This window comes from Mycetomoellerius zeteki, unplaced genomic scaffold (assembly GCF_001594055.1).
Source record: "Mycetomoellerius zeteki isolate Tzet28-1 unplaced genomic scaffold, Tzet1.0 scaffold188, whole genome shotgun sequence".
Classification (NCBI taxonomy): Eukaryota; Metazoa; Arthropoda; class Insecta; order Hymenoptera; family Formicidae; genus Mycetomoellerius; species Mycetomoellerius zeteki.
In genome coordinates this window covers 994506-1021056 of record NW_017256836.1, presented here as the reverse complement: position 1 = coordinate 1021056, position 26551 = coordinate 994506, and the positions used below count along the sequence as shown (strand labels likewise).

Genomic DNA, 26551 nt, shown 5'->3' with positions numbered 1-26551 from the left:
CTAGAAGAATGGTCCTATCTCAGCAGACAATCATAAAACGGTTGCAAAACTGTTGAGTCTGCTGAACGCAGCCATTCTTTGATTAGTTAATTCGTAAAATTCTTTGTTCTGATTGGTCGCTCAAACGCTTCGAAGCATTTGTAGCGTCAAGTGGACCGCAGCCCAGTCGTACGACAAATTTTTCAAGCCTGCTGATTGGCTGCAAGACAGAGAGATCCGAGGATCTCTCTGTCCTGCACACATTTGTTGTACAACGAAAACGCACAAATGAAATAGCACCCCAAGGCTGTACTTAGGCCGGAATCAGACTAGGCATTACCCCGAATCTACAATAGAGTTTTAAGCCTTAAGCCATAAGAAATGGACGAATCACAGTCAATTATTCTCCTCGGATTCGATTGTAATTGGTCAATTTCTTACGTCTTAAGACTTAAAACACGTATTGTAGATCCGGGGTTAAAGATTGAGATTGAAGATTGAAAGATTGAAATTTGACCAATCAAAACAATAGAAGCTAAAATTCCTTTGCCCTCATTGGTCAAATTTCAATTTTCAATCTTCGATCTCAATCTTCAATGCGTAGTCTGATTCCAGCCTTAATAAAGCTCTATACCAATTAAAGTAGTGCATTTCTTTGACCTGAGCCGAAATATCGACAATATTGTCCTATTGGCTATTTCGACCGCCATTGTGGCCCCAATTGTCTGTAATCCAATAAGCGCTTAGTATTGCTTATAGTATTATTGGTATATAGCACATACAGGGTGGGCTAAAAGTCTGGATACACCCAAATATCTCATAAACGATACATTTTAGAAAAAAATGTTTCAAACAAAAGTTGTAAAGCTTAAAAAGACGCATTTAACGATAGTAGTTATTTGACCTAGAATGGCGTTGCCAAGGTCACGTCAAGGTCAACTTAATTTTTTTAAATGGAACCCCCTACTTTTTATTTCATATTCTTATAGGTTATGTTGCGACGTTTTCAAAACACATATCATAAACTCTTTTCCGATGAGAACTTCCTGAGTTATGAGGGCCACTGTCACCAAGCTCAGTTGATCTAACTAGGCCAGTTAGTCTATCGGAATTGACCAATCGCATTTGTCATTTTATTTGAAGAATTGACAGATTGGTCCATTCCGATGGATTAATTGGCCCAGTTAAGTTAACTAAGCTTGGTGACAATGGCCCTAAGGCCCGTTTCTACCAACATAGATTAACTTTAATCTCGGTTCAACTTACTCTTCATCTTTTTCTAATTTCTAGAAGAAGAAAAAGATGAAGAGTTAGTTGAACCAAGGTTAAAGTTAATCTACGTTGGTAGAAACGGGCCTGAGTCTTTAAAGTTTAAATACCGCCGGCATTAGAATTATCCAAGATGTACCGCGTGGAGGTTGCTCGGTTCCAGCGAGATTAAAGTCGCTAGATTTATCTAGTGACTTTAAGCGAGATGACGAATCCTCGTCATGCGTCGCGTCTAAGTATAAATTATACTTCATGCTGTGAGTCCCGTGTCTCGTAAAGTTAGGTCACAAAACTCAAATTCGTTCAAATTCCGTTTGCATCATTTCACTACTGAATTGAGTAGCCTTTTTTCTGCGATTTCCACCGAAATGTCTCACCACAGCTTGAAGTCTTCCAGCCATGGGTACTGCGAAGCTATCTTCTCGACTTCGCCGAGGAGTTCTAACAAGGAAAACACCGTCCCCACGATAAAAACGTAAGGCCAAGTTTGCTTGATATTGTTTAACCGTCACTTGCAAGATGAGAGAATGGAAAATTATCGTACGTCATGGAGATAAACATTGCGTAAACCACACATTGTTTTCAAATAAAATATTTTTCCATTTTTATTTATGTTTATATAAGTCAAATATACAAATGTAGTTATATTAAAACAATATATGTAAAAATTAAAAATGGTTTGATTTTCAAGTCCGACATTCTTTCTTTTCATTTAGGGCCGGTTGTTCTATTTTCAGATAAACTATGTGATAATTTATCTATTAGGTAAATAAAAGATAAAAGTGAGCATAAGGGAGTAAAACAGTGAACTGAAGTTTTCTGAAAGATAGAACAACATAGCCTTAATCTTATTATGCTTGTTAAATATAAATAAAATAACTTGCCAAAATAAAATGACTCTTTTATTGCAGAAAAAAAAATGTACATCCTCCTTTGTCCAAAGAATCATCAGCTTCAACAAAGGGACAGAACACAAACAAGGTAGTACGATGTCCTTTACAGAAGGAATCTTCAAAACCTGAAATAGCAGAAACCTTAGGGCCTCCGAGCAAATCATCTAATACAGAATCATGTTCGAAACTTACAAACCTAGCAAAACAAGAAGACATATCTAGTAATGTCACATCCATTGAAAGGAATATAAAAACTCCAATTAAAACAACAAAATTTATTGGATTGTTTAATGAAAAAACACCTGCCATACAATTCTATACACCTAAGCAATCGAGAATAACAAATACACCTAGTGCCAATACCAAATTCAATGTTTTATCCAATACAAGGACACCTGTGAAACGTTACTTCAACGATCATGCTCTATCGCAGAGCACACCGGACTGTTTTAATGTAGTTCACTTGGAAACTCCATCCCAGAAAATTGATGACATAGTTGTTGGAGAGCAGACAATGTATGATGGTGAAAGTAGCAATCTTACAGTTGGAATACGCATCAGACCCTTACATTCCAAGTAAATGAAATTAAACAGTATATAATAAATTTTTACATTTGTGTGTACATTTTTTTCATTTATTTAAAATGGAGATATTCATGTATTAAATTATAATCTTTGAAAGACATACATTTGTACATAATGTTTCTTCTTGATAAAATTATTTTACCAATAAGATATTAAGATTAAAAGATTTTATGTTTTGATTTTCTTTGTTTTTAATTAATTTTTTTAATTTCTATTTTTATTCTATGTTATACTAGCAAACAGTATTTTATTACACAATATTTATAATTTCAGAGAATTAAATGATTCAAAGATTACTACAATCGTGGAAGGAAATGGTCAAAATGTTGTTGTGGAATGTGACTCTGCGCATCACACTTTTATGTATGATCATTGCTTTGTTTCATACAACGACCCGCTTACATCTGGTCACGCCAGTCAAGAGGTCGTCTTTCGCAATATGGTATTGCCCTTAGTACAAAATGCTTTCGAGGGATACAATGTCTGCTTATTTGCATATGGACAGACAGGATCTGGAAAAAGTTATAGTTTAATGGGTACAGAATCTGTGCAATTAAGCGCAACGCCATTTGACGAGAGAGTCGGTATCATACCAAGATTTTGCCAGGAAATATTTACACGAACGCCTGACAATCCACAGATCGAAACTACCGTAGAAATTAGCTATTTTGAAATATATAATGAAAAAATACATGATCTTTTGGCGAATACAAATAATGGATCGAAAAAGGCTCCCCTTAAAGTAAGGGAGCATCCTGTCTTTGGACCCTATGTCGTAGATTTGAGCCAGCATTGTGTGCAAAATTACAAAGACTTACAGGTACTTTCATAATTTCATGACGTGATTACGATTGTTTAATATACTTATTTCTTTGTTGACGCAATCTTTTTAGACTTGGCTTAAAGTGGGAAACTCGCAAAGAGCCACAGCCGCTACTGGTATGAATGAGAAAAGCTCACGATCTCACAGCATTTTCAGTATTATATTAACTCAGACGCATTTAGATAACAAATTAGATTGTGAGCCACTTGATGCTGATCGTCGTAGTAAAATAAATTTGGTTGACTTAGCTGGTAGTGAGAGATTGAGCCAAACTTCTGCAACTGGTGATAGATTAAGGGTCAGTTTCTGATACAATATTTTATTCACAAAATTCATTAAATAATTGACAATACTGTATAATATATATATCGCTTTGTTCAACAGGAAGGTGTATCTATTAACAAGTCTTTACTTACCTTGGGAAAAGTAATTGCATCACTCACAGAGAACACAAACAATCGTAAACAAGGTTTTGTGCCGTACCGTGAATCAGTATTGACGTGGCTATTAAAGGTAAGTATTATTTTAAATCCGTATAACAAATCAAACTAACAAAGACTCCTTATAAATCTCAAAAGAAATTGGAAAGAATAAGGGCAATAGGAGTCAGGTGCAGAAGACGTCGCGCAAATAATACATCCATAAAGTATGAAACTATTCTACTAAATGCGCGTACATATTTCGGCTCACTTTTGAGCCTTCTTCAGAGAACACAAACTAATATAAATAAACTGTGAATAAAAATTATTTTGTCATGGTGAGCTCCCCTAACATCGAGAATATCAATGTCAGAAATTAAACCCAAATAAGAACGAAAGAAAAAAAAAAGAAAGGAAATATTGGAAATATTGATATAGAGAATATGGAAAACTAATTTATCAAAAAACTTTAAGATTATAATTAATTATCCCGAAAATAAGGACGCTCACCGTGATCAGTGTCGCTTGTACACAGTAATGAGTCTCTCTGGCGTGATTTTTGATTACTCTCCAACTTTCATTTTCTTGGAATTGATTAATATTTTAATATTAGATTTTTCCATTTGTAATCTCGAAAAATACTAGCTGAATCTAAAAGTGACTCACTGTGTCTGATATTGACTGACCAACATATCAAGAACATACCGGTTTTTTAATCATTAATAGTAATGTTTGTGCGATATGGTGCTTTGTGATCACGGTGAGCGTCCTTATTTTCGGGATAATTAATTGTAATCTTAAAGTTTTTGATAAATTAGTGTTTTCCATATTCTCTATATCGATATTTCCAATATTTCCTTTCTTTTTTCTTTTTCTTTCATTCTTATTTCGGTTTAATTTCTGGCATTTATATTTTCGATGTTAGGGGAGCTCACCATGACAAGATAATTTTTATTCACAGTTTATGTATGTTAGTTTGTGTTGTCTCTGAAGAAGGCTGAAAAGTGAGCCGAAACATGTAAGCGCGTTTAATAGAATAAAAAAGTTTTACGTTTTATATGGATGTATTATTTGTGCGACGTCTTCTGCGCCTGACTCCTATTGCCCTTATTCTTTCCAATTTCTTAAGTACTATTTTATTTGTGTATATTTCGAATTAACGGAAATGCGAAAATTACTGCAAATCCAATAAGCACGGTCTTTAAAAAAATGAAAGCTTAAAATATCTTTAAAAAGATATAAATAAATAAATATAGACTTTATGCGATAATCCTTACATGATCTGTTCTAGTCTGTTATAGAATATTATTATATATTAATACTTTTCTACTTAATGCCCTTTGTGATTATATAAAATAGCAATCTGCTTTGTATGATTGCCAAGATAAATAAATTTAGATAGTTTGTGGTTTGTGAATATATTTTTCTACTAAAAAGGAAAGAAAAAAATAGACATCTATGTATATCCTTTAAATTATTATTACTATATCTTACAATAATTTTTTGCTTAATGTTTACAAGTAATTGAATAACGTTATTTGAATTATGCAAGTATGGAAAGTAAAAACGTTTGTGACAGCAACATAATTTTGTTGTTTTATCGTACAAACTAAAATACATATTTTAAGATAATTGTTATATCACATGTAAAATAACTGCAAGTAAAGTAAAAGCATATCGATTAATTCCGGCTCCTACGATATTTCTTCATCTCTCTAAAAAAAATTAAAATCTTATTTCTCAGAACTAAGTACATCGTACATTAACGTGTCAGCATAATAATAATAATATTATGTACTTAAATTAACTTATTTCGCTATACACTTATTATAAGAATGTATTCAGTCTTATATGTCAAGCAGTTAATTCGTGAAGTTCTATTGGAATTAACTTCATTGAAGTTTCATCATTGATTTTGCTGAATTTTTTATATGAAAATCACTAAAACGTATAATTCTAAATATATTTTCTCTTATTGTCTCAAGAAAAATAACTGATTCTAAAATTACAATTGATTTAATCCTTGTATGCATATAGTTTTTGATACCTTTAATACATACGATGGGTCTTTCGTGTCCTGGATTAATTTTCATTACTTTTACAAGTATATAAAAATTATTAAGCAATTTTTACATATATTTTGACATCTTTAGAAAGTTGAATATTTATATCTAATAAATTATATATAAATTGTTATACATATATAATTGTATATAACATTGCTATATATATAATATTGTTGTATATAAATCAAAGAAAAGAAATTCGCAGGACACGAATGACCCGAAGGTGTATATTAATAATATTTTCTCTTTTTTACTTTTTCAATAGTATAAATCTAATTCGTGCAAACGTCAATATGATTTACAAAATTTAACAGTCACGATAAGCAGTTTTAGTGATTGACATTTTTAGAAGCATATTAGCATTTACATTTACGCAGATATTTATTAAATGACTAGCGTATGATTAATGCTGAATAAATTTATGCTTGCATAATGTATAACCGAAAAAATGTGTGAAGTAGTAATGATAAAATATTTCTGTTTACACAAATACTTCAGTATAAATCTTAATTTAACTTTATCTTATTCATTGAAAGGAATTCATTTTACTTACTTCTGCTTTTAAGGATATAACTAGTTCCAATTTAAGTACTTAATTTATGCATCTATAATTTTAAAAAATAATGCTGCGCATATACATGCTATAAAATACAAAAAAATTTTTTAATTGATTCTCTTATTGATTCTCATTTTGTAACGTATTTTCAGAAACGTAGCATTTAATGATCATAAACCTAAAATATTAACTTATAATTAACTAAAAACTTCGTTATGTATGCGTATTTGTATCTATATCTGCATGTTAAGCTTATCTTAATATAAAATTTAAAATTAATATTATTGTAGTGACCATTATGTATAATACTAAGAGGCTATGATTTCTCTGCACCGCATGACGATTTCGCCGATTTATTTCGGTCAGCGTCTACGATTTTTCTCTCATTGTCGTTCTCCTCTTCTTCTTGGATTCCTTCATGACAGGAATCGCTTCGTGATTTACTTCTTATGTAAACTGCCAGATTTCTTCTTTTCATTTCTTTGCAAAGGTGACAGTTTTCCTTGGATTGCTGCTGTACGGTTCGTTGATTTTCCACTGATTTTCCTAAACAATAATGCCAAATAGACTAATAAGAAGAGAAATAATTCAACTTTTTTCACCGATTGAGATAAATGTTTCTGCCATATTTTTTTGAAATATTCAATATGCGTACTTATAATAGCAATTGAAAATGTTTTCATTCTGTCGATAAAAATTTTATGTTGCATTTTACAAGTTATATAAAACTTGTTCGTCAAACCGGTTTGTTTATTCTTTGGTATACCGGTTCTAAGTCTGCTAAGACTTATAACGTAACACTTTTCTCGATAAGTCGACATGTGATACAGTTTATGAGTGATAAAAATTCCAAGTATTTTTCAAAGAAAATCTATCTAACATTCCAGTAATCAAAGAAAATGTCAGAACTATCGACATTTTCTTCGCAAAATGAAATCGATTTATACTCGAATACCGAACTCTCATTGAAATAATCATACAATGCTAATGAAGTGAGTCTTTTGCAATTAATATGTATATTTCATAATATTTTATATCTGAAAAAATACAGACTAAAGGAATTTAAATTATCTATTTATTATTAAATAAATTGACAAATTCTTCGTTGTTTATTTGAGACGAAAGTCATTTGCTTTACTGAATCGTACTATGCACGTGTACATTTACAAGCTTTTGAAATCTAGTTACATTTACTATCACTAATAAATGATTAGAAATAAACAAACGAAATTTTCAGCGAATAGATTAATTATACTGCGTATAATGCGTTCTTTATATAGCTATTTAGCTTGTTGAATGTAATTAGTTTCTATTTTGCGTCAACGAAACATACTGGTGTATAACGCCGGTGACCGTCACAGCTTCAGTGTTAATTGAAGAAAAACGAGAACAAAAAATTCCGACGTACAATCTTGAACGCGTTCACTTGTAGCGCCAGATGATTATAGCTTAGCTCGTGAGTCACGGAAATCCGTCGTTTCACCTCGTAGAGATACTCGGGGTACTACGTGCAATAATCTTGGGAATAATCGCAAATACACTGACGGATCGCAATTATATTCTTAAATGGATGATTAATCTGACAGAAACGATTCAGCCGCCTGGAAGAATATGCTTGGAATATGCGTTTTAAAATTTGCCTCGTGAGAGTTTCTACTCCCAAGTCTGATTAACATAATTGAAATTCAAGGTTTTCATGATTAATGCCGAGTATCCCCCGCGTTGAATGTTGAAAACAATCCGCTGATTGATAAGGAGAGATGCTGTTGCGCTTGAAACGCGATCGGTATAATGCGCGGTCGCCTAAAGGAACTAAAAATAGACACGTGTGTATCACAGAAACGTAGCATACGCATGACAGACGCTTGAAACAATCAAAATAGGATAATGCGGATTGTTCGATCGTGTCTCGAGATACAGTCTTTTCTCCTTAAACGGTATTGAATTAAATTCTTAAATTATTGTAGAAAAATTATGATTTCAATTTTACTGAAGAATTTGCTGTTTCTCAAAGTGTCAAATATCACAGTTCTTACGTAATCGATATAGTAGTGTCGATAACATGTGTAATTCATGCGTACGTTGTTTTCGCGATGTAATTAATTTTTAATCGATGCACTTTTTTCTTTAAATTTAAAAATTATAACGCGTTTCAATCAAATATTTGTTTTTATCTTGATACAATATATTACAACTTATCTCCCAAATGTGATAACGTGAAAATTTTTTTGTTATTTATCTCCGTTAATAAAGACGCAATAAACACAAGCATATCGAAGTGTTATTGCCATTACAGTCACTAGACGATGTAAAGCGAGAAATGAAGAATGCCGAGATAGGTAAATTCGCAAATAGATATTTCGTGCCACTAATTTGTTTAATTATGTAACTCTTATCTCGTTTGACGACGTAAACAAAGCCGACGATTTGCATGAGCAATATACGGTAACGCACGTGTCTTTTTCGATATAAAAAGACACGTGCATTGGTTTTTTTATAAGGAGATAATTTGTTTTTTTTTTTAAGCAGTTAGCCAATATCGTCATTATTAGCGTAAATCATATCTTGAAGCCGTTTGTTTTAAAAAAGAATTGTAAATAGTTGTCGTATAAAAGAAATATTACTGATTGAATAAATGCGCTCTAATAGAAATCAAAAGCGCAGATTCTCGCGATAACATAATTATTTTCCCGCAACGACGCAAAGTATATTTAAATTATAGTGATTTAATATATATGATAATATATGATAAAGAGAATATTGCATTATTTATTCGTGCCGCTATGACGTGCTTGAGCGATTTTTTTTTTTTTTTTTTTTTTTAGTGGGAATATACTTATTAACAGGGTACTGATGCAGATAGTATTTTAAAATTGCACGTAGTAGAAGGAGAGTATACATAATACAATGTGATATATATTTAGCATTTTTAATCTACTTAACAGATATATCTTGCAGCGTAAAATATGATGACGCTATTATACAAAACAGCTTTGTTCGCAAATCGTTTCGCGATATCTCGCCACTAGTAGCGCGAATATCGACGAAATTTGACAAATGTAACTGCGTTTTTTCGATATCTGCAATTGCAATAATTTTTTAGTACTCTTTACACATTATATTTCAAAAGAATATTATATTTTTCCCTTTCCTGAGTAGTTTTGTATTTATTTCGTATCTGATTTTTATCATAACTATGATAAAAATTTTTTTCATAGTATGGTAGAAAAAAGGGGAAGAGAAACTATTGTAAATCTTATCATAGAGTAGTTGCAACATTTTTGTGAGCGTAATAGATAATTTTAGAAAATTTATTTTTATAATTGCAATAACTTTTATTGTCGCTGCCAATGTATTTATGTGTAACTACTCATCCAAATAACAAACATCTATCCCCCCCTCCCCGCTATATTACACGGACAAATATAACTCGTTTGCGTAACTACGCGGCTAACAACCACGAAGAGTAACAATTATAGTTCTTGCAATTTCCACGCAACATCCGATGAAAGTATTCGCATTCCGTCCGGAACTTCCGGAATGCAGCTGCCTTAATTTTTCTGCAGTTTCTTTCATCGCTTCTTTAGTTTGCCTCACCTTGACTGCTTTATCTTAATCGGTTTATTGCCTTGCTTTATTATCCCGTTTTATTATTGTGCTCTCAATATGTGGGTATTATTGTAGTATTTACGTATCTCGTGTATTTCAAGAAAAGAAGAAACTAGATAGAAAATTGCGGATTATCAGGTTTCACCCGGAAAATGTTTCAAAATAAAATAAGGCAATAAAGTAAGACTTTCTTTTTCGCTTTTTTTTCTTGTGTCGATCATATAAGGTAATGTCGATACGGTCGTTTGGAGTACTTTCCCTATTTGCGTGGACAACTTAATAGGAGAATACTCGAAGAGTCTTTCGATCGATATCGAGTAGCCGGTAACGAGAAATCTTGGAAGAAATAGTCCCGTATGTGTAAACTATCTGAAGGTTTCTTAATTTCGAGGAGTCAGGTGAATAAATGAAGAAATTGTACACTTGTAATGAATTAATTAACGGATGAATATCTAAATACCAGACTCCAGAATTATAAAATTAGAGATAAGATACGTCTTTCTGCACTGAAAGGCGAAGAAATATCATCTTGAGATAATTTGCCACCTGAGTCCTCATAATTTTTTCTGGCCAAACATGATGTTTATCTTATACAATTTATTTTGGGAATTTCGTTTAAAGTAGCACAGGTGGGCAAAGATTGAAAAAGGAAAGTTTTGCTCGTAAGATTGTACTTCAGAGCATCTTTTATTTATATTGAAAAATTGTCCCGCATTCTGCTTCCAAAAATACATCGAGTAAATTGCTAATTAATTTCGCGGCACATCTGCGACAATATTCACAAAACATTGTATGTCGAGAAAGAAAGAGGAATCTTATCCAGTACAAAAAATTTTTACATAATAAATTTAAGTGAGCTTCATCTGTGAGAATGTTTTGCATAACGCGCAATCAAACTTTTCATAAGAAAAATTTTAGGGAGTATCAATTTTCAAATCTTTAATTTTTATTAGATATTTCGGTATTTATAATTTTAAATTGAAATTCTGTCCTGTGTGTGAATTAAAGAGAACAGTTATTTTCAGATTTTCTTTGAATTTTAAGGATTTAAAATCTGGATATTTAAGGATTTTTAATCTATTAGCAACTTGATATTAAAATTTTTATCACTGATGTTAATAGAAAAAAATTTCACTTCATATTTCCGCCTTTTAGGGAAAAGGTTACATGATCGGTACTTTAGGGCACGTTCAGATTCCCACCCGAATGCTCCCAGATGTTTTATCCTTGTTTACATTGTTGACCCTCGTGGGATTCTAATGGGAATCTGAACATAGCCTGACCATTCGCGAAAAAAAATTTACCTTTATGTTTATTCGAAGAAACTTGGTCGCGACAAATATAAGAGGACCTTTATCGTTTACTGCTACTTGTTTTAGAACGCGCTTGTAGTTTATCAATTAATGAGCCATTCTAAGGTCATCTAATGCTAGAAAATGCGTTTATTTTCGCAATACGAATTTATTGCGTTCCACCGTTAAAATATTCCATCAAGATTTTCCATCAAATATCGAATCAAATATAAACTTATTATCTAAATCATGATAATTTAATGAGGCGAAGAAAGGGTTCTATACTTACTGCTGTCGCACTTGGAATAGTCTCTGTTCCACGACTGCTCATAGTCGTGGTACTGCGGATTCCTCAAGTATCCGTAGGTAAACAGCTCTGGTATGTAAACGAGATCCATGGTCCCTCGTAGTGGTTCACGTTGGTCAACGCTTAATAATGTTAAATGAAAGGGTGATGGGATTCTATCGTCAAATTCTCGTTAGCCCGTCTTTCTTCTTGTTGATGTTTGCAAGCTGCTCCGAGACCGCTTTCGTTAGAGGATCGGTTGATAAGACGGGATCGTCACACGTCCCGTTACGCCCGGATTGTAGAAACGCGGTTTCTTCTTCCGCGAGAAGAAGAGAGAAAGAAAGAAAAGAAGAAGCGGACTCTCGTCGCCGATGGCTCTCGCTTTGGACTAACGAAGCGTAGAGTGGCGTGGACGCTAACGGCTAAAGCGTGTAATGTTTATCTGTTGAGTCTTTTCCCCACTCGGCTTCACCGGTTTTCCATCCGTCCTTCCCTTTTACCGCTTCTTCTGTTCAACACATCTTCCCTCCCTCCGTTCTTCGGGACGCTTACGCTCGCGTTTACGTTCTCGGTGCCCCACCTTCAGCTCCGCCAATCACCTTCGTCGTTTCTTGTGGATTTGTGCGACGCGCAAAAGGTAATGACATACGCAACGAGGAGAACCGCACGCGTGCTTGCGTGCGTGAATGCGTGCGTACGTCTGTGCGTGCGCACACGCGTACGCGACGGCATGCGTACGTGCGCACTAATGCGTACGCTCTGGCACCGAAGCCTCATTTTTGTTTTCATCGTTTTTACTTATTATAAAAAACCTTGCTTCTTTTACAATGGCATATCGATAAGATATTGTACTATTCGATTATGAAAAATATATCGCATCATCCATATATTACATTATCGCATCCGGTGTTTTTAAAGGCACTGTTCAGAATGAAATCATTATCTTCTTCCTGTCTTTTTACCATTTTTTTGTTATTATATACGATAATATATGTACATAATATAATAATGACGTATTAATATATTAAAATATGTTATTGTCTAATTTTATCAAAATATTAAAATTTAATAGTATTATTATTATATTATATTTAATGGAACTTCTTTTTTGTTTAAAGTAATGGAAACCGTTTCTTCCGTTATCCTCCGTAAATATTTAAAAGGTATTGGTTCTTAAAATACTGCTGCATTTATGCCTATTTTTAGTTCTAATAATTAGAAAAAGAAGAGCAAATTAAATCACAAATGGACATTAAACACTTAAGATAACTTTGAGTTTTCGTTTGTACTACTTTGTTTATATTTCTATTTTTAACTAAATATAAATATAAATAAGACATAACAAAAGATAAAATGATAATGTACGAAATTATTAGTGCATTTTTAGTTTATCGCGTGAAAAAAACATGAACACAGAACAGCATTCCATTCTGCTGACTTTGTATTATAAATACAATCAGCTTTTTGCGACTGATTCATATTTTACACGTGAACAAGTTACGATCACAAATAATTATAGCCATCAAAGCACATCGCAATGTTTGTGAAATATTCAATCGAAGATTTTTTTTTTATTATTTCAATAAATCACTCTTCATCACATGTACAGTAGTTTTTTAAGATCTATATATACGCAAGTAAACTTGCACGAAGGATGATATTATACAAGTGTATCTCAATAATGATCGTGCTTTATGATTGGCGTACTCGTCACGAGTCTTATTCTCATGATATTTTTGTGATATTTATCAGAGATCATCGCATGTTTCGATCAGATTAGCGAAATAGTAAGTCGAAAAATGTGCGTGACACTCTTGCCTTTGTTTCTCGATTCCTTCACTTTCGGCATTTATATAATCCATATACATACCATTATTATCTTGCTTTAATGTTTCATTCCTAATTTTCCTTGTAACTTTTTCTACCTGTGCGAAACATTCATTTAGATACTAATCTTTTGCTGCATTCTTTTCTTCCTTCATCAAAAGCTTTTTTTTTAATGTCTCACCGCTTTCTTTTCATATCTACGGCTTTCATTAATATTTTCGTTAATGAAAATATTGTGTTAAAAATTTAATTTACTTTTTTCCATTTTTGCCATATAAGATATAAGTTTATCAATTCATTGTGATAAGATACAATCAAATATAATGTACGCAGGAATCCAATTGCCACTCTCTCTTTCTCTCTTAAAATACTTTCTATTAATTAAAATACTATCTATTAAAATCAGGGTTGGTAAAAAACATGTTTTAAACGCGTTTTAAACAGTTTAAAATATGCTTAGTTGATGTTTTTAATATGTTTTAAATATGTTTTTTATAGTACTGCTTAAAGCATATTTGAAGCATTAAAAACGTAATTAAGAAGAAACACAATGTTTTATTCTTAAAAAAAAAAACATTAGTCTTTATCAACCCTGATTAAAATACTTTATCTGTACATATACACATTCTTTCAAATACTATTAATTCCTTCATTTTAATATCTTTGTCTATGATCTCTCATTAATAATTAATAAAATTAGTAATATGTAATATATGGAATATTCTGCAAGTTCATTTCGAAAACAATGTTTTCCATAATTTCACATAAATTTGCGTTTATCAATGATAAAATTTTCTTAATTGCATGCAAAAAAGGAAATTTTAAGGTCATCGTAAAAATCTATTTTAAGATAACAGTTTCGTAGTATAGTATTTACCTAGTATTAGCATTACGAGCAGGAAAAATTTCACTCGCAAACAAACAGTTATATGTTTCAGTAATTCCTATACTGTTCGTAATTATTATATAAAATATTTAGGCATAAAATTTGATATATTTCAAAACTTGAAATATTGAAAGTTTATTCTTCATATATTATAGGACATAGTATTTTGAATTGATTTATATTTTCCACCGGATTATTTAAATCCTTCTTTATTTGCAAGCTGTGAAGAATTGCGAATTGGGCTAATATAAGATAAAAAATAAACGATTTATTGAGAGATCGTATATGTGAATACAGAAGATTATACAGAATAAGATAAAAATCTAAAAGATCAGAATTAACAAGGGAAAATCCGGAAGTTTATCTTAAGAACCGTAAAAATAAATAATATAAGAAGGGAAATTACCTTTTGAAATGTTATTTCTTATTTACTACTTATTTGCTACTTAAGAAGATAATGTGCTGTTGATGAATGACAGTGTAGTCCGATAACGATGTGCGATTGAATTTACGAATGATCAGATTTGCGATCGCTTTTAATGTTTGATATCATACACGATAGAGGCTGTATTTTTTACCATGTACAATGTGAATAAATTATGTAGACAAAAAGCAAATTAAAATATGTAAAAACAAATATTTTTGCAGGAGAGCCTAGGAGGAAATTCACGAACAGCAATGTTGGGAACGGTGTCACCGGCCAACATCCACGTAGAGGAGACCTTGGCGACTCTTCGATATGCGTGTCAGGCTCGAGCTATAGTTAATCGAATCCGCATCAATGAAGATCCGCACGACCGGCTAATTCGGTATAACATCTCCTGAGGTTTAATTTTTAATTCGATAAAAACTCCATGTTTTCACTGTAGTGTCATATGTTATACAAATGCTACGAATATGTCAGAGGCAAATTATACAAAAGAATTGAATCTCATTATCGTAATAGATTTTAACAAAAAGGTAATTTAATGACTTATCTCAAAGTGAATTAAAGGCTGAAGTACTACGTTTACGAGGGGTGCGCGAAGGATATGAGAAGCAGTGTGGAGTTGTTCCTCGTCAGTTGCTCCATCGTTTCGACTCGAAGGATCAATGGGGAAGGGATATCATCCGTCAGCAAAAGGAAATTGACAAACTGAAAGATCAATTGAAAAAAACGGAAGAACAGTTGGCTGTTACTCAGATGTAAGTGAAATAATTTGGTCTCTTAATACGTAAGATCAAAAAGTAAATAAGACAATAATATTTAAATTCATCTGTAATAATATCACATTTTTAATTTAAAATTATCGATTTTTTTCATTCATCTTTCGAAAAAACAATGCAGCTGTGATGATTTTGTAAAATTCTGAATTTGAAAATATTATAATTGTGAAATATGATTTTTTAATTTGATAATGTTTTATTCTCAGTTCTCGTTACATTATTTTTATTATCAAGGGCTGAAAACTATAATGTAATCTTATTCTCGTAATAAAACTTATTCAAGTTTCAGGATTAATATGCCCTTATAAATGAAGCTTGTTGCGAGTGCAAATACGGTGTTATTGAGAGTTTCGTAAATGTGACTAGCGATTTTTGCGATGTACGTTAAATCGGTAAAACTTAATCGTTAGCCACATATAATTACAGGAGTTCACGCGAAAAGTTAGAAAGAGCTGAAGAGAAGAAAAGCTCGGAGCTTAAATATTTGCGTCGTTGCGGAGTCGCCATCGAGATTGATCTCCAAGAGCGAGATAAGCATCCGTGTCTCGTAAATCTCACGGCAGATCCTATGTTATCTGGTACACTTTTATATATCATACCTCCAGGTTTGGTTCGTATCGGAAAGAATGCTCCGACGCATAAACATGAAGCCACTTTTAAACAATTGGATATCCTATTGGACGGACCTCTTGTTAGAGAATTGCATTGGTTAGTCAACGGATTGTATGTATGTGTGTGTGTGTTTTATGTTTAGGCAAAGTAGAAAAGAGGAAAAAGGAGAGAGAATGGATCGGTGTGGGAGAAAAGGAGAGCTATTCTGTTAATGTTGATGCTGAATTTTCTTTTCTGTCTAATATATTTTAGATGTGCTATGAATATATTCTCTGTCTTGTACTAGTTTCAAAAGTTCCGTGGATTTCTGAGAAATATAAAATGTTATAATTAATTTAGGCTCCTACAAACTATTATTTTTGAATAATTATACTATATGCGATCATAAAGCTGATTGCCTTCCTGAAAAATATATGAACGTCTTTTAAGTTTTATATTTGTAATGTCAACATCATAAAGATGCTGTCTTTTCACGGGAAGGCCAGTTATAAATCCGAGATTTTTCATCGTTTTATTTCTTCATTGTAATATTTGTATATTTTTTGAATTATAAATATTTTCAATTCCGATTCGATATCACATTAAGAGAGTAAACATTCTCTTATTACTTTATTAGAACTTACAATTAGATAAGAATTTTTCTCGTTTCCTCACAACTTCTGTAAATTATAACAGCTAATTCTAGGAACTTTTCGAAGCTACATTTCTATTTATCAGCATGCTTTGCATCGTTTATCTCTTATGACAAGCCCAATTATTTCTAATTCTAATGCATGTCGCTATTTTTACCCAACAAAGCAGATAATAATTATTGATATATATAAATTATTTTATCACAATTAGATGGACTGGCAGACGCGTGAAACGGATTCAGTGTTTTCATACTTCTATGAACCTTGTTAATTTTATATGTATAATGTTTATATTTTTTTTATAATTAATCTTTATCATATTCCTGTAATCTCAGTATTATGTCGCATTATACAGGTCTCATCTTCATTTATGAGGTCATCTTCATTCACTGAATAAATTGGAATTTGAACAAGAGTCAAGAATCTACGACGCAATACTTAAATTTTATTTGTTGTTGCTAATAAATATACGATGAATTGTAATTTGTTTGCAAAATAGATGCATTTATGTATGTGTTACTTGGCAAAAACTACTTATAGTTACTTGACAAAAAGTACTTATAGAAATGCTTATTTTAACTTTCTGCTGAGTATTTGAATCCTGTTATATTAAATGACTAATGCCATTTTTTAATCTTTCACTTATATATTATTAATTAAAATATCGTATACGATTATTTGTTATATCTTCTTTTTTTCTTCCCTCTAGTGCTATCGAAAATAACGGAAAAAAATTAATTTTGACACCCGAGAAGGGCGCGGACACTTATGTCAATGGGCAGGTAATGACAACGGATTAATTGTTAATATAGAAAAAAGATAAATATATTAAATAAAAATATTTCTCTATTTTCCTTTAGATGGTAACTGGAAGAATTATGCTTAATCATGGTGATCGCATAGTCATCGGCGGTAATCACTATTTCAAAGTTCTAAATCCATTTGATGAATCCTACAATGTCAAGCGTTCCACACAAGCGATAGATTTTGAATTTGCGCACCAAGAAATTCTTCAAATACAAGAGAAAAAGTATGTATTAAAACAATTTTACACAGGAGAAAATCTCCAATTTTAAACAGGAGAAAATCTCCAATATAAAATTTTAAGATCCAGTTTTTTTTAAACTAAAATGTAATTGTTTATACAAAAAATCGCTAGTGATAACGGTAAGAAATTTATTTACTGTTGAAGAGAATCTATTCAAAATATTTTATGTTTTTGCACTTGCTATCTCTTATCATTAGTGACGCAAATAGTTCCGTATCTATCGATAATCGTTGGCATAAATACTTGTATATGTAATATAATTGCGTCTTGTAATTTTTTTGATAAATACTATCAGAAATTATCACGAGTTTATCAGTTTCTAAAAAACAGTATATCTATATTTTCTTCAAATATAGATTAAGAGCAGAATTGGAAGAGTCCAAACAACAAGCAATAAAGGAACTCGAAAATGCCAAGCGCGAAGTGGAATGGCAACTCGGTTCGCAAAAATCAACGTACGAGCGGGAAATTGAAGTTCTTGGTTCCACTCTGAAAGAGCAAAATCAGGCACTCGAGCAAATTAATCGTAGAAAAAAGGAGCTAGAATTGGAAAAGGAGTTACTCGTTAAGGAGGTAGAAGTCAATAATAAAATTAAAAAGATACGATTGGAACAAAGTCATGCGAAACTATCACCGTACAAATCGAATTTCCTGCAAGAACTTGAGGGTATTTTGAATGAGAAAACTGCGGACATTGAGAATGTGCTAAAAACGAAACTTAACGGGAAAGCTATAACTGCCGGTGGAATCAGTCTACATGAGATGCAAATACTTGTCAAGGAAGCGACTCAGCGATGTCAAGAAGTCGGATATCTTTATGTGAGAATTTATTTCATAATAATTATATATACGAATTGTTTAAAATCATTATAAGTAGAACCCATAATTTCTAATGCAAAAAATTATTTAAAAATATAGTTGATTACTTGGGTATATATTTTATACGCAATTTTTATTCTTATATTTTTACTCTAAATTTTTCTCCGAATTCTAGGAATTTGAACAACAACAAACAGTAATGGAAAAGAATTTGCAGTCAGTGATTCGCGTTTGTGATAGGACTAATTCGATGGAAACGCTGTGGCAAGCGACAGATTTTTTGGATTGGGTTTATCGGCTGAGAAATAACGATATAGAAGATTCGATAAAGGAATTGCAGAGTAGTAAATTAAATTGGGAGTGTGACGAAAGTAAGCATACGGAAGTATTTGAAGATTCTTTAAATAACAGTAAGATCTCGATAAATATGACCCCTGTAAAGAGACAATTGAACGAGAGTATCCACCAATTCTCGATGGACGCGTCGATGCTGGAAGCGACGATGAACGATACATCCTTAATACATGATCAACAGGAGAATGTAAATGCATGTCTCACTCAAATCGAAGTTGCCGCAAAAACATTGAAAAAGTTATGCCATCGGTATCAAAACCACGACACTAAATCGATCGTTGAATCATTGATTAAGATGCAAGATATTGTCGAGTCTTTAAAAAATATCTTCCAGAGTAAAGATTCGAGTGAGTGCGAGGATGTGAGTGCAAATTCGATAAACAGTGCCAATAATACTGTTATCGACATGTCGAACGACGTAAAGAGCATTTCATCAAATAAAGATACAAACGAATGCAAAGACAAAGATGCTATTTCAATAGACAGTATTAATAATGACTTAGCTAAAATAACAATAGAAGTTACTGAAAGTTGCTCAAATCATATGTCACCGAAAAAATCTAGTATGCGGAATAACGCGCTAGATACAAAAGCTGAAAATATTCAAAAGAACGTAAGGTTTACTGACAAAATTGAACAATGAACTTGATAAAATAAATAACTGCATGAAATACTTATTATTTTTCAACAAGCTTCCACTATTGTTCATTTAAAAAATATAAGATATATATATATAATATTAATAATACATATTACATTACCAATTTAAATTTATGCAATATTTCCTTAATTTATATATTTTTATATTTTATTCAAACGAGCCTTTATGAATTTTCATTTTCTATTACTTGATTATTGTTCTTTATAAAATTTTTCAATTTTATTTATAGCCTGTATTAAACAAAATCTTATTTTATGTGACTTAACTAAAAAAAGGCTTAGTAGCTACTCCTAAAGTTCTAAAACATAAAAAACATACGTGCACAAGATGTTATTTTTAAAATTTATTAGGTGAAAATAGAATTAGTAACTTGTAAATTACAATTTTATTTTAAGTGTAATTTGTAGAAGAAAATATAGTATTTATAACTTTAGAATATTACATTGCCAATTGTATATTATATATGTAAACTAACAGTTATAATGATAGATTATAATACTGTAATGTATGCTGATGATTAAAAAAGAAAGTTTTAATACTTATATTTAAATTTAAAAGATTTATTCAATATATTTGAAACGTATAGTTTATTTTTTCCACAGAAATAAATTAAAATTTATGTGCTTGTATGACTATATATAAAAAAGACTGCGAATACTTTATAAAATAATCACATTTTATGTGCCATAGCAACAATAAATATTACAAGTCAAACAATCACAGAGAAATTTTATATATGTATATTTTATTAGAAATTATATATATGTATATTTTATTTCAGGCGAGCGGATGGATCGCAATTCGGTTAATGGTATATCAATCAAAATAATCTTCAATATCAATATCAGGATTTAACAAATCTTCGCCATACATACTTAAATCCAACTGATTAAGTATCAAATTTTCACACATCTCTTCCAAGTCCGTTTCTCCAATGAGCACTGCACCCTGCATTTTGCCATCCTGTAAGATAATTTTAACGTACTCCTGATCCTTTGTAATTCGCAAAAGTATCTCGTAATTCTTCCCCAATGTTTGCCCGTTATACAAGCCGAGTAAAACAACTTTATAGGAGAAAAATTTGGTCACGTGCGTGAAAAGTTCGAAGCAAAAGTCTTGCAAGAATTCTTCGTTTCGTAAATTCGAGACCATTGATTTTGCGGCATAACGGCCCATCTGATGAGCCTGCGTCCACAGTCTCATTTGAAACCAATGTTTCGCTTTCGGCCAACCGACAGTACACACGTCTCCGGCAGCGTAAATATCCTGTTTTGAAGTTTCCAGCTTCCAATCCACTAATAATCCTGAATCCTCCCCTCTTTCGAGATCTTCCAACCCACATATGTCGGAATTTGGAGTAACACCTGTTGCTGAGATAATAAGATCGCACCCGATAATTTTACCGTTCGTTAGTTGCGCGTAAATTGGCCACTCTTCTGTGGAATCAAACTGTTTTTGTTCATCGAAAGTGAGTAATTTTGATATCTCACACTCATACTCAACTTGGACATTTGTAGGCGTAAAATGTGTACCGCTTATATCAAAGCTATTATGCCAATCCGGACCAAGAGCAGCCCCATTTTTAACTGGAGTGCTATCCGACACAACATATCTCATTCTTTTAGTTGGCGAATCTTTATTAAGATTTCCTGATAAATCACATTTAGAAGAAATCTTGTCTAAAAAGAATTCTGCAGCTCCAGGATCGACAAAGGTTGCAGAAATGTGCTTGTCTTTAATTACCCAGATCATATCGACGCCTTTAACCTCATGCACTATTTCGGTAGCAATTCCTCCATTGCCAATAATAATGACTCTCCTCGCGTCTCTAAGTTTGTAGGAAAATTGTAATACGGATTCCGTATCACGAATACCTATGACGAAATCATTGTTTTCGGCTATCAGTTTGGGTTTGGCGCCAGTACAAAGACACAACATCTTGAAACTTATGACTTTTCCACTTTCAATTTCTATCAGCTTCTTGATCGTGTCAATTTTAATTGCAGTATCATGAATAACTTGTAACATTTTATGCTTCTCGCTTAAGACTATTGCGCTCTTTTCTTCTACGTCGAAATGCATTAATGTTCTGCCTAATGGGACTATATTTGTCACAGCTTTTACCAGGGGACTAGCGGTAATTAAAATTATGCTTTCATCTGGAGCAAGGAAACTCAATCCTTCAGCGCAAGATACTCCAGCTATACCGCCTCCTATTATGACAAATGTAGATTCTATCTTTTCCATATTTTCCTTGAATTCATTCATATTTAATAAAGGATTATACAGACATCATAATATGATAATATAAATAATTAAAGATTAATTATTTGATGGATGCCACTCTGAATAATCGTATTGTCTTATAGGAAGATCGAATGTAACAGTTCCGTAATCCTTGGCCCTAGTTAATGCAACTAGGAGTTGTTTGTGCCTCTTTTGGCAAATATTTGTTTTCCTATAAAAATATTTAAATCCATAAAATGTATATGTATGAAAAGATATAAGTGCTAATATTATATAACAGAAACATGTAAAGAGAAATGTTGATAAAAATGAGGAGAGCACAAAGTCTTCCATAATGCATAACGCATAATGCATAAAAAAATGAAACAAAATCCTTAATTTCCGTTTTTCCATGAAATAAAAGACTGATAAATTTTCTTATGTCTTATGCATTATATAAAAGTTTGGCCTTAAATGCTTACGAGTAACTCAAAACGCTTCCGTTATGTTTGTTGATGAATTGTTCAAGCAGCTTGACGTTTCTATGATCAAGTACGAGATATTCGTCCCTACATATGGGACATGGACTTCCAGTCGAAATTTGGTTGTTTCTCTAATTAATTACATGGCATTATTAAAAACATTATATTATCATATTGTAATATGAGAAAAATCTGCATACATACTATACAAGTTTTTCGAGTTTTCCTAGGTGGAAATTGTCCTTTAAAATTTCTTCTATACGTTTTCCATACTGGATCATCTCCATAAGTTTGTTTGTAAGCTGCATTTTGGAATAATTTCAAATCACAAGATAATGATAAGTTTGTAAAATAAATCTTACAATTGTTAGATAATCGTGTTGTGTTTAAAGAACAATTTCTTACCATCACTATTCATATATTTGATGCTAGTTTCTACTGATACAATTGGTACAACTTTAGGAGTCTCTGCAGCTGAACTAACATCTTCAGTTGCATTTCCTTCCTTACAACAATGTGTAAGCGAAAACGTGATGGCTCTCACTGGATCAAGCTGCAAGCAATTTATATCTATAAAGGCGACTTTGACCAAACTTTGATTAACTTAAGTGGCGATTAATTCATTGAGCAATATCTGTACTAGCTTATCAATATAAACAGAATAATTAAATTTTGTTTGATACATGAAAAAAAATTAAATTAAGAACAGCGAATTGTGTAATTAGAAATCTTGCAGCAAACTGTTCCGTTGGTTAAATTAACTACTAATAATAAGTTAATCGGTGAATGGCAACCAGTGGAGTTGCTGTAAACAAAATTCCTAATTATACAATTTTTTTTACAATTTAATGTAATGTAATTTAAATAAAAATTTTTATTACAATTTAAATATAAATGTTATCCCAGATTTAAACAATACAAAATTACTTTATGTTAACAAAATAATATAGATATTGACAAATTAATCGCCGACAAAGTTAATCTGAGTTTAGTCAAAGTTAAATATTCTTGGGTGCGTTCCGAGTTAAGCATAAAACACATGATGCATCATTGGTCCTTGTTGTTCCAAATAATAAAGAAGGATAAAACGATACATCACGCGCTTCATGTGTAACTTGGAACGTATTCCTTGAAGAATATAGGCTTACAAATTGTTGAAAAAACTCACTTTATGAGTTAAACTCGCCCGTACCAACATTCCTTTCGATGTAGCGTATTTAGAATTGACATGCTCGATGTAATAACTACGATAATAAATATTATTATGGTACAATTATTATAATTATTGTATAATTATGTATAGTATTCCATAGCGTTGGCGTGCACGTGTTAGAGATAACCTCGAATTTATGATAGCAAATCATGCAGGACAAACAGTTGCGAATTAAATGAATTAAGCATTACTAAATCATTTTTAATTAGGAAATAAAATAATTAATGTGATAGAATGACAGAAAAAGTACTACGTACGTAATTTGACGAAATTATGATTACGACTAGACTTCTATAGACTTCTATGATTACAAAATTACAACAAATTGCACAATAAATATGGGCTTGCTCGATGCAATAAATGTTATAGGTTTGTCCGCATTTAAAATCTCAAATAATTTTTGTATACATACGTAACATTAAAAAAAGAGAAAACGAAGATATATAGAGTGCAGATTATACACCTTGGCCCGTATTCAGAATGCGCTTTTATGCGGATTTCCATTGGAAGGTTTTCCTTCATTTTGAAAGTTTTTTGACCTATCGGAAGGTTGAAGGAAGGTTTTTGAAAATTAAAGGTTTTTTTTACTAGAACGAACTACGAATCACTATTCGGTGAAAGAAATTATCGGTTTGCGTTCCTTTTTTTACGACTTAAGACCCTACGACTGCTTCTATTGTAGACCCCGCATTATCTCTGAAATTCTATAATATACGTGACATAAAGTATAGTATGTTAAGCCCATTCTACAATTGCGTAAGCAGTTAAGCAAAATCTTCTTGCTAATGATACAATAAATAGTATTATAATCACAAAATCTTCCTTCCATGATGACACAATTTGCTGCAAAGATTTTAAAGTTAGCGAGGAACATATAAACCTACATAACCATAAGAATACTCGCGTGGCATAAAATATCGGAAGTGTTTTAAAGATAAATGCATAATACCCAGACAGCACAGGACGTCCTTTGGACGTCCATTTAAGGTTCATTTTAGGTCCATATGTCCATGGACTAAAAATGAATGTCGATTGGACATCCATTTCTGGACGTACTTAGGCTTAACCTATATAGGATATCATATGGATGTCTATTTTCGGATTTAAATTGGAATATCCTAATTATTAGAACATTCTATTATATTTGTTATTCTTTAACGAAAATATTATTATCTTATACATTTATGCATTAATTATATTTCATCTTAATTGTATTTATAATACATATCATTCTTAAATACTAAAAGTTCAGCTAAAAAGAACAGGCCTAAAAACAATTTTAGTGCAGTCTAGTGCAGGAATAAAAAATGATTGGTCAATTAGTAAAATCCTTTCTTTCGATTGATCAATCAAAAGCTTCGAAGTATTTGTAGCGCCAAGTGGACGGCATATCTGGATCAATGCCCAGGAGATCGATTCTGTATTTTCAAACAAGGTGAAAATGACAAAAGTGAGCAAATTTACTAGGCGTTGACCAATGAAATTATCAGTATTCTAGTAAATTTGCTCACTTTTGTAATTTTCACCTCGTTTCAAGATACAGAATCGTAATACCTTTTGCACAATGCGAGGGAATAGCAATAGCGATAAAAATAATACAGAACGCACAAGACAACCCATTAAAAACCGTGAATTTTAGTATACACGGTTCCTAATAGGTTATTCCTGTATTATTAGGGCCACTGTCACCAAGCTCAGTTAACTTAATTGGTCAGTTAGTCCATCGAAATGCGATTGGTCAATTTCGATGGACTAACTGGTCAGTTAAGTTAACTGAGCTTGGTGACAGTGGCTCTTAAGTCTGGTTCTACAATAGGTGTTTTAAGACTTAAGCCGTAAGAATTGACCAATTACAGTCGAATCCGAGGAGAATAATCGACTGTGATTCGCCCATTTCTTATGGCTTAAGGCTTAAAATTCTATTGTAGATCCAGGGTAAGAATGGCTGCGTTCAGCAGAACGGTTGTTTTGCAACTGTTGGAAGTTTCCTTCGCGCTAATTGGATCATACTTTTAGATCTAGAAGAATGGTCCTATCTCAGCAGACAATCATAAAACGGTTGCAAAACTGTTGAGTCTGCTGAACGCAGCCAATATATCCACACAAATTTGCATAGCCGCATAAACGTATGCATAAAGAAAATTATTCAATCGCATTTCTCCTATAAAGGCTGTGTTCCAAATTTACTGTCAGCACTGAAAATGCAACAGTTTACGTTACGTGCACTGTAGATTTTCAATACAGACAGTCAATTTTGGAACATGGCCAAAGACGCACGTAATTGTGATTGGATAATTTTCTTTATGCATACGTTTATGCGGCTATGCAAGTTTGTGTGGATATACCCTAAGGCTTAAAACCCTATTGTTGATCCGGGGTTAGGGGTCTAATGCGGGATCTACAATAGAAGTCGTAGCAGTCGTAGGGTCTTAAGTTGTAGAAAATTGACCAATCACAGTCGAATATGAAAAGAATAATCGACTGTGATTGGTCAATTTTCTACGATTTAAGATCCTACGACCGTTACGACTTCTATTGTAGACCTCGCATTATAGTACCATGAAATGTATATGTCAGTTAAAGCTGCTCAGCTTTACGCATGCGCACAAGTTTCCTAGAGCAGACATTACTGCTTCCCTTACTGCTCTTACCTTATTTCATGTGTACGAATCCATATGCCCGTATTAAGCCCATGGCACAAACAAAAACGTAATGGCTCCTGCACTGGACGCGGAAAAGCTTACCGCGCGACAAAATGCGACGCGGTAACCAATGAACAGTTAGGAGCTGTAAGCTTATTGGCTA

General features: G+C 32.3%; 5 protein-coding genes across 5 annotated transcripts in view; 2 read left to right on the top strand and 3 right to left on the bottom strand.

Moving 5' to 3' along the window:
* The first annotated feature begins 1519 nt into the window (after window positions 1-1519).
* Window positions 1520-19807, top strand: neb (kinesin family member nebbish). Its single transcript, XM_018446663.1, has 12 exons — window positions 1520-1723; window positions 2160-2717; window positions 3000-3546; window positions 3620-3847; window positions 3934-4062; window positions 15142-15302; window positions 15478-15678; window positions 16126-16407; window positions 17653-17725; window positions 17804-17973; window positions 18348-18810; window positions 18986-19807. Exons 1-12 carry the CDS (start codon window positions 1617-1619, stop codon window positions 19805-19807), a joined length of 3741 nt encoding a protein of 1246 aa, XP_018302165.1. The 5' UTR covers window positions 1520-1616.
* On the bottom strand, window positions 6817-12369 carry LOC108721914 (uncharacterized). The gene is made up of 2 exons (XM_018446720.1): window positions 11781-12369; window positions 6817-7136 (listed from the first exon to the last, which is right to left on the bottom strand). The coding sequence occupies exons 1-2, from the start codon at window positions 11887-11889 to the stop codon at window positions 6907-6909; spliced, it is 339 nt and encodes a 112-aa protein (XP_018302222.1). The 5' UTR covers window positions 11890-12369; the 3' UTR covers window positions 6817-6906.
* Window positions 19808-20604: 797 nt separating the features above from the next.
* On the bottom strand, window positions 20605-22147 carry Pyroxd1 (pyridine nucleotide-disulfide oxidoreductase domain 1). The gene has a single exon (XM_018446718.1). The coding sequence runs from the start codon at window positions 22091-22093 to the stop codon at window positions 20642-20644; it is 1452 nt and encodes a 483-aa protein (XP_018302220.1). The 5' UTR covers window positions 22094-22147; the 3' UTR covers window positions 20605-20641.
* mRpS18B (mitochondrial ribosomal protein S18B) lies at window positions 22129-23763 on the bottom strand. Its single transcript, XM_018446719.1, is given in 6 exon segments — window positions 22129-22283; window positions 22534-22664; window positions 22738-22835; window positions 22939-23086; window positions 23702-23736; window positions 23739-23763. Coding segments are annotated over 6 exon segments (573 nt in total). The 3' UTR covers window positions 22129-22147.
* Window positions 23764-26007: 2244 nt separating this feature from the next.
* Window positions 26008-26551, top strand: part of LOC108721877 (putative nuclease HARBI1) — a 3419-nt gene continuing 2875 nt past the window's right edge. Inside the window, exon 1 of the mRNA XM_018446662.1 lies at window positions 26008-26023. Coding sequence (XP_018302164.1) covers window positions 26008-26023 — 16 coding nt within the window. The remainder of the gene's footprint in view (window positions 26024-26551) is intronic.

What these genes read in the sequence shown, in the direction of transcription:
- neb (XM_018446663.1), top strand. Translation starts at nt 1,617, where the DNA reads ATGTCTCACCACAGCTTGAAGTCTTCCAGCCATGGGTACTGCGAAGCT. An exon ending in ATCAGACCCTTACATTCCAA is followed by an intron (nt 2,718 to 2,999) that starts GTAAATGAAATT and finishes TTATAATTTCAG; the next exon opens with AGAATTAAATGATTCAAAGA. An exon ending in ACACTTATGTCAATGGGCAG is followed by an intron (nt 17,726 to 17,803) that starts GTAATGACAACG and finishes ATTTTCCTTTAG; the next exon opens with ATGGTAACTGGAAGAATTAT.
- LOC108721914 (XM_018446720.1), bottom strand. Translation starts at nt 11,889, where the DNA reads ATGGATCTCGTTTACATACCAGAGCTGTTTACCTACGGATACTTGAGG. An exon ending in CTATTCCAAGTGCGACAGCA is followed by an intron (nt 7,137 to 11,780) that starts GTAAGTATAGAA and finishes ATTATTGTTTAG; the next exon opens with GAAAATCAGTGGAAAATCAA.
- Pyroxd1 (XM_018446718.1), bottom strand. Translation starts at nt 22,093, where the DNA reads ATGAATGAATTCAAGGAAAATATGGAAAAGATAGAATCTACATTTGTC.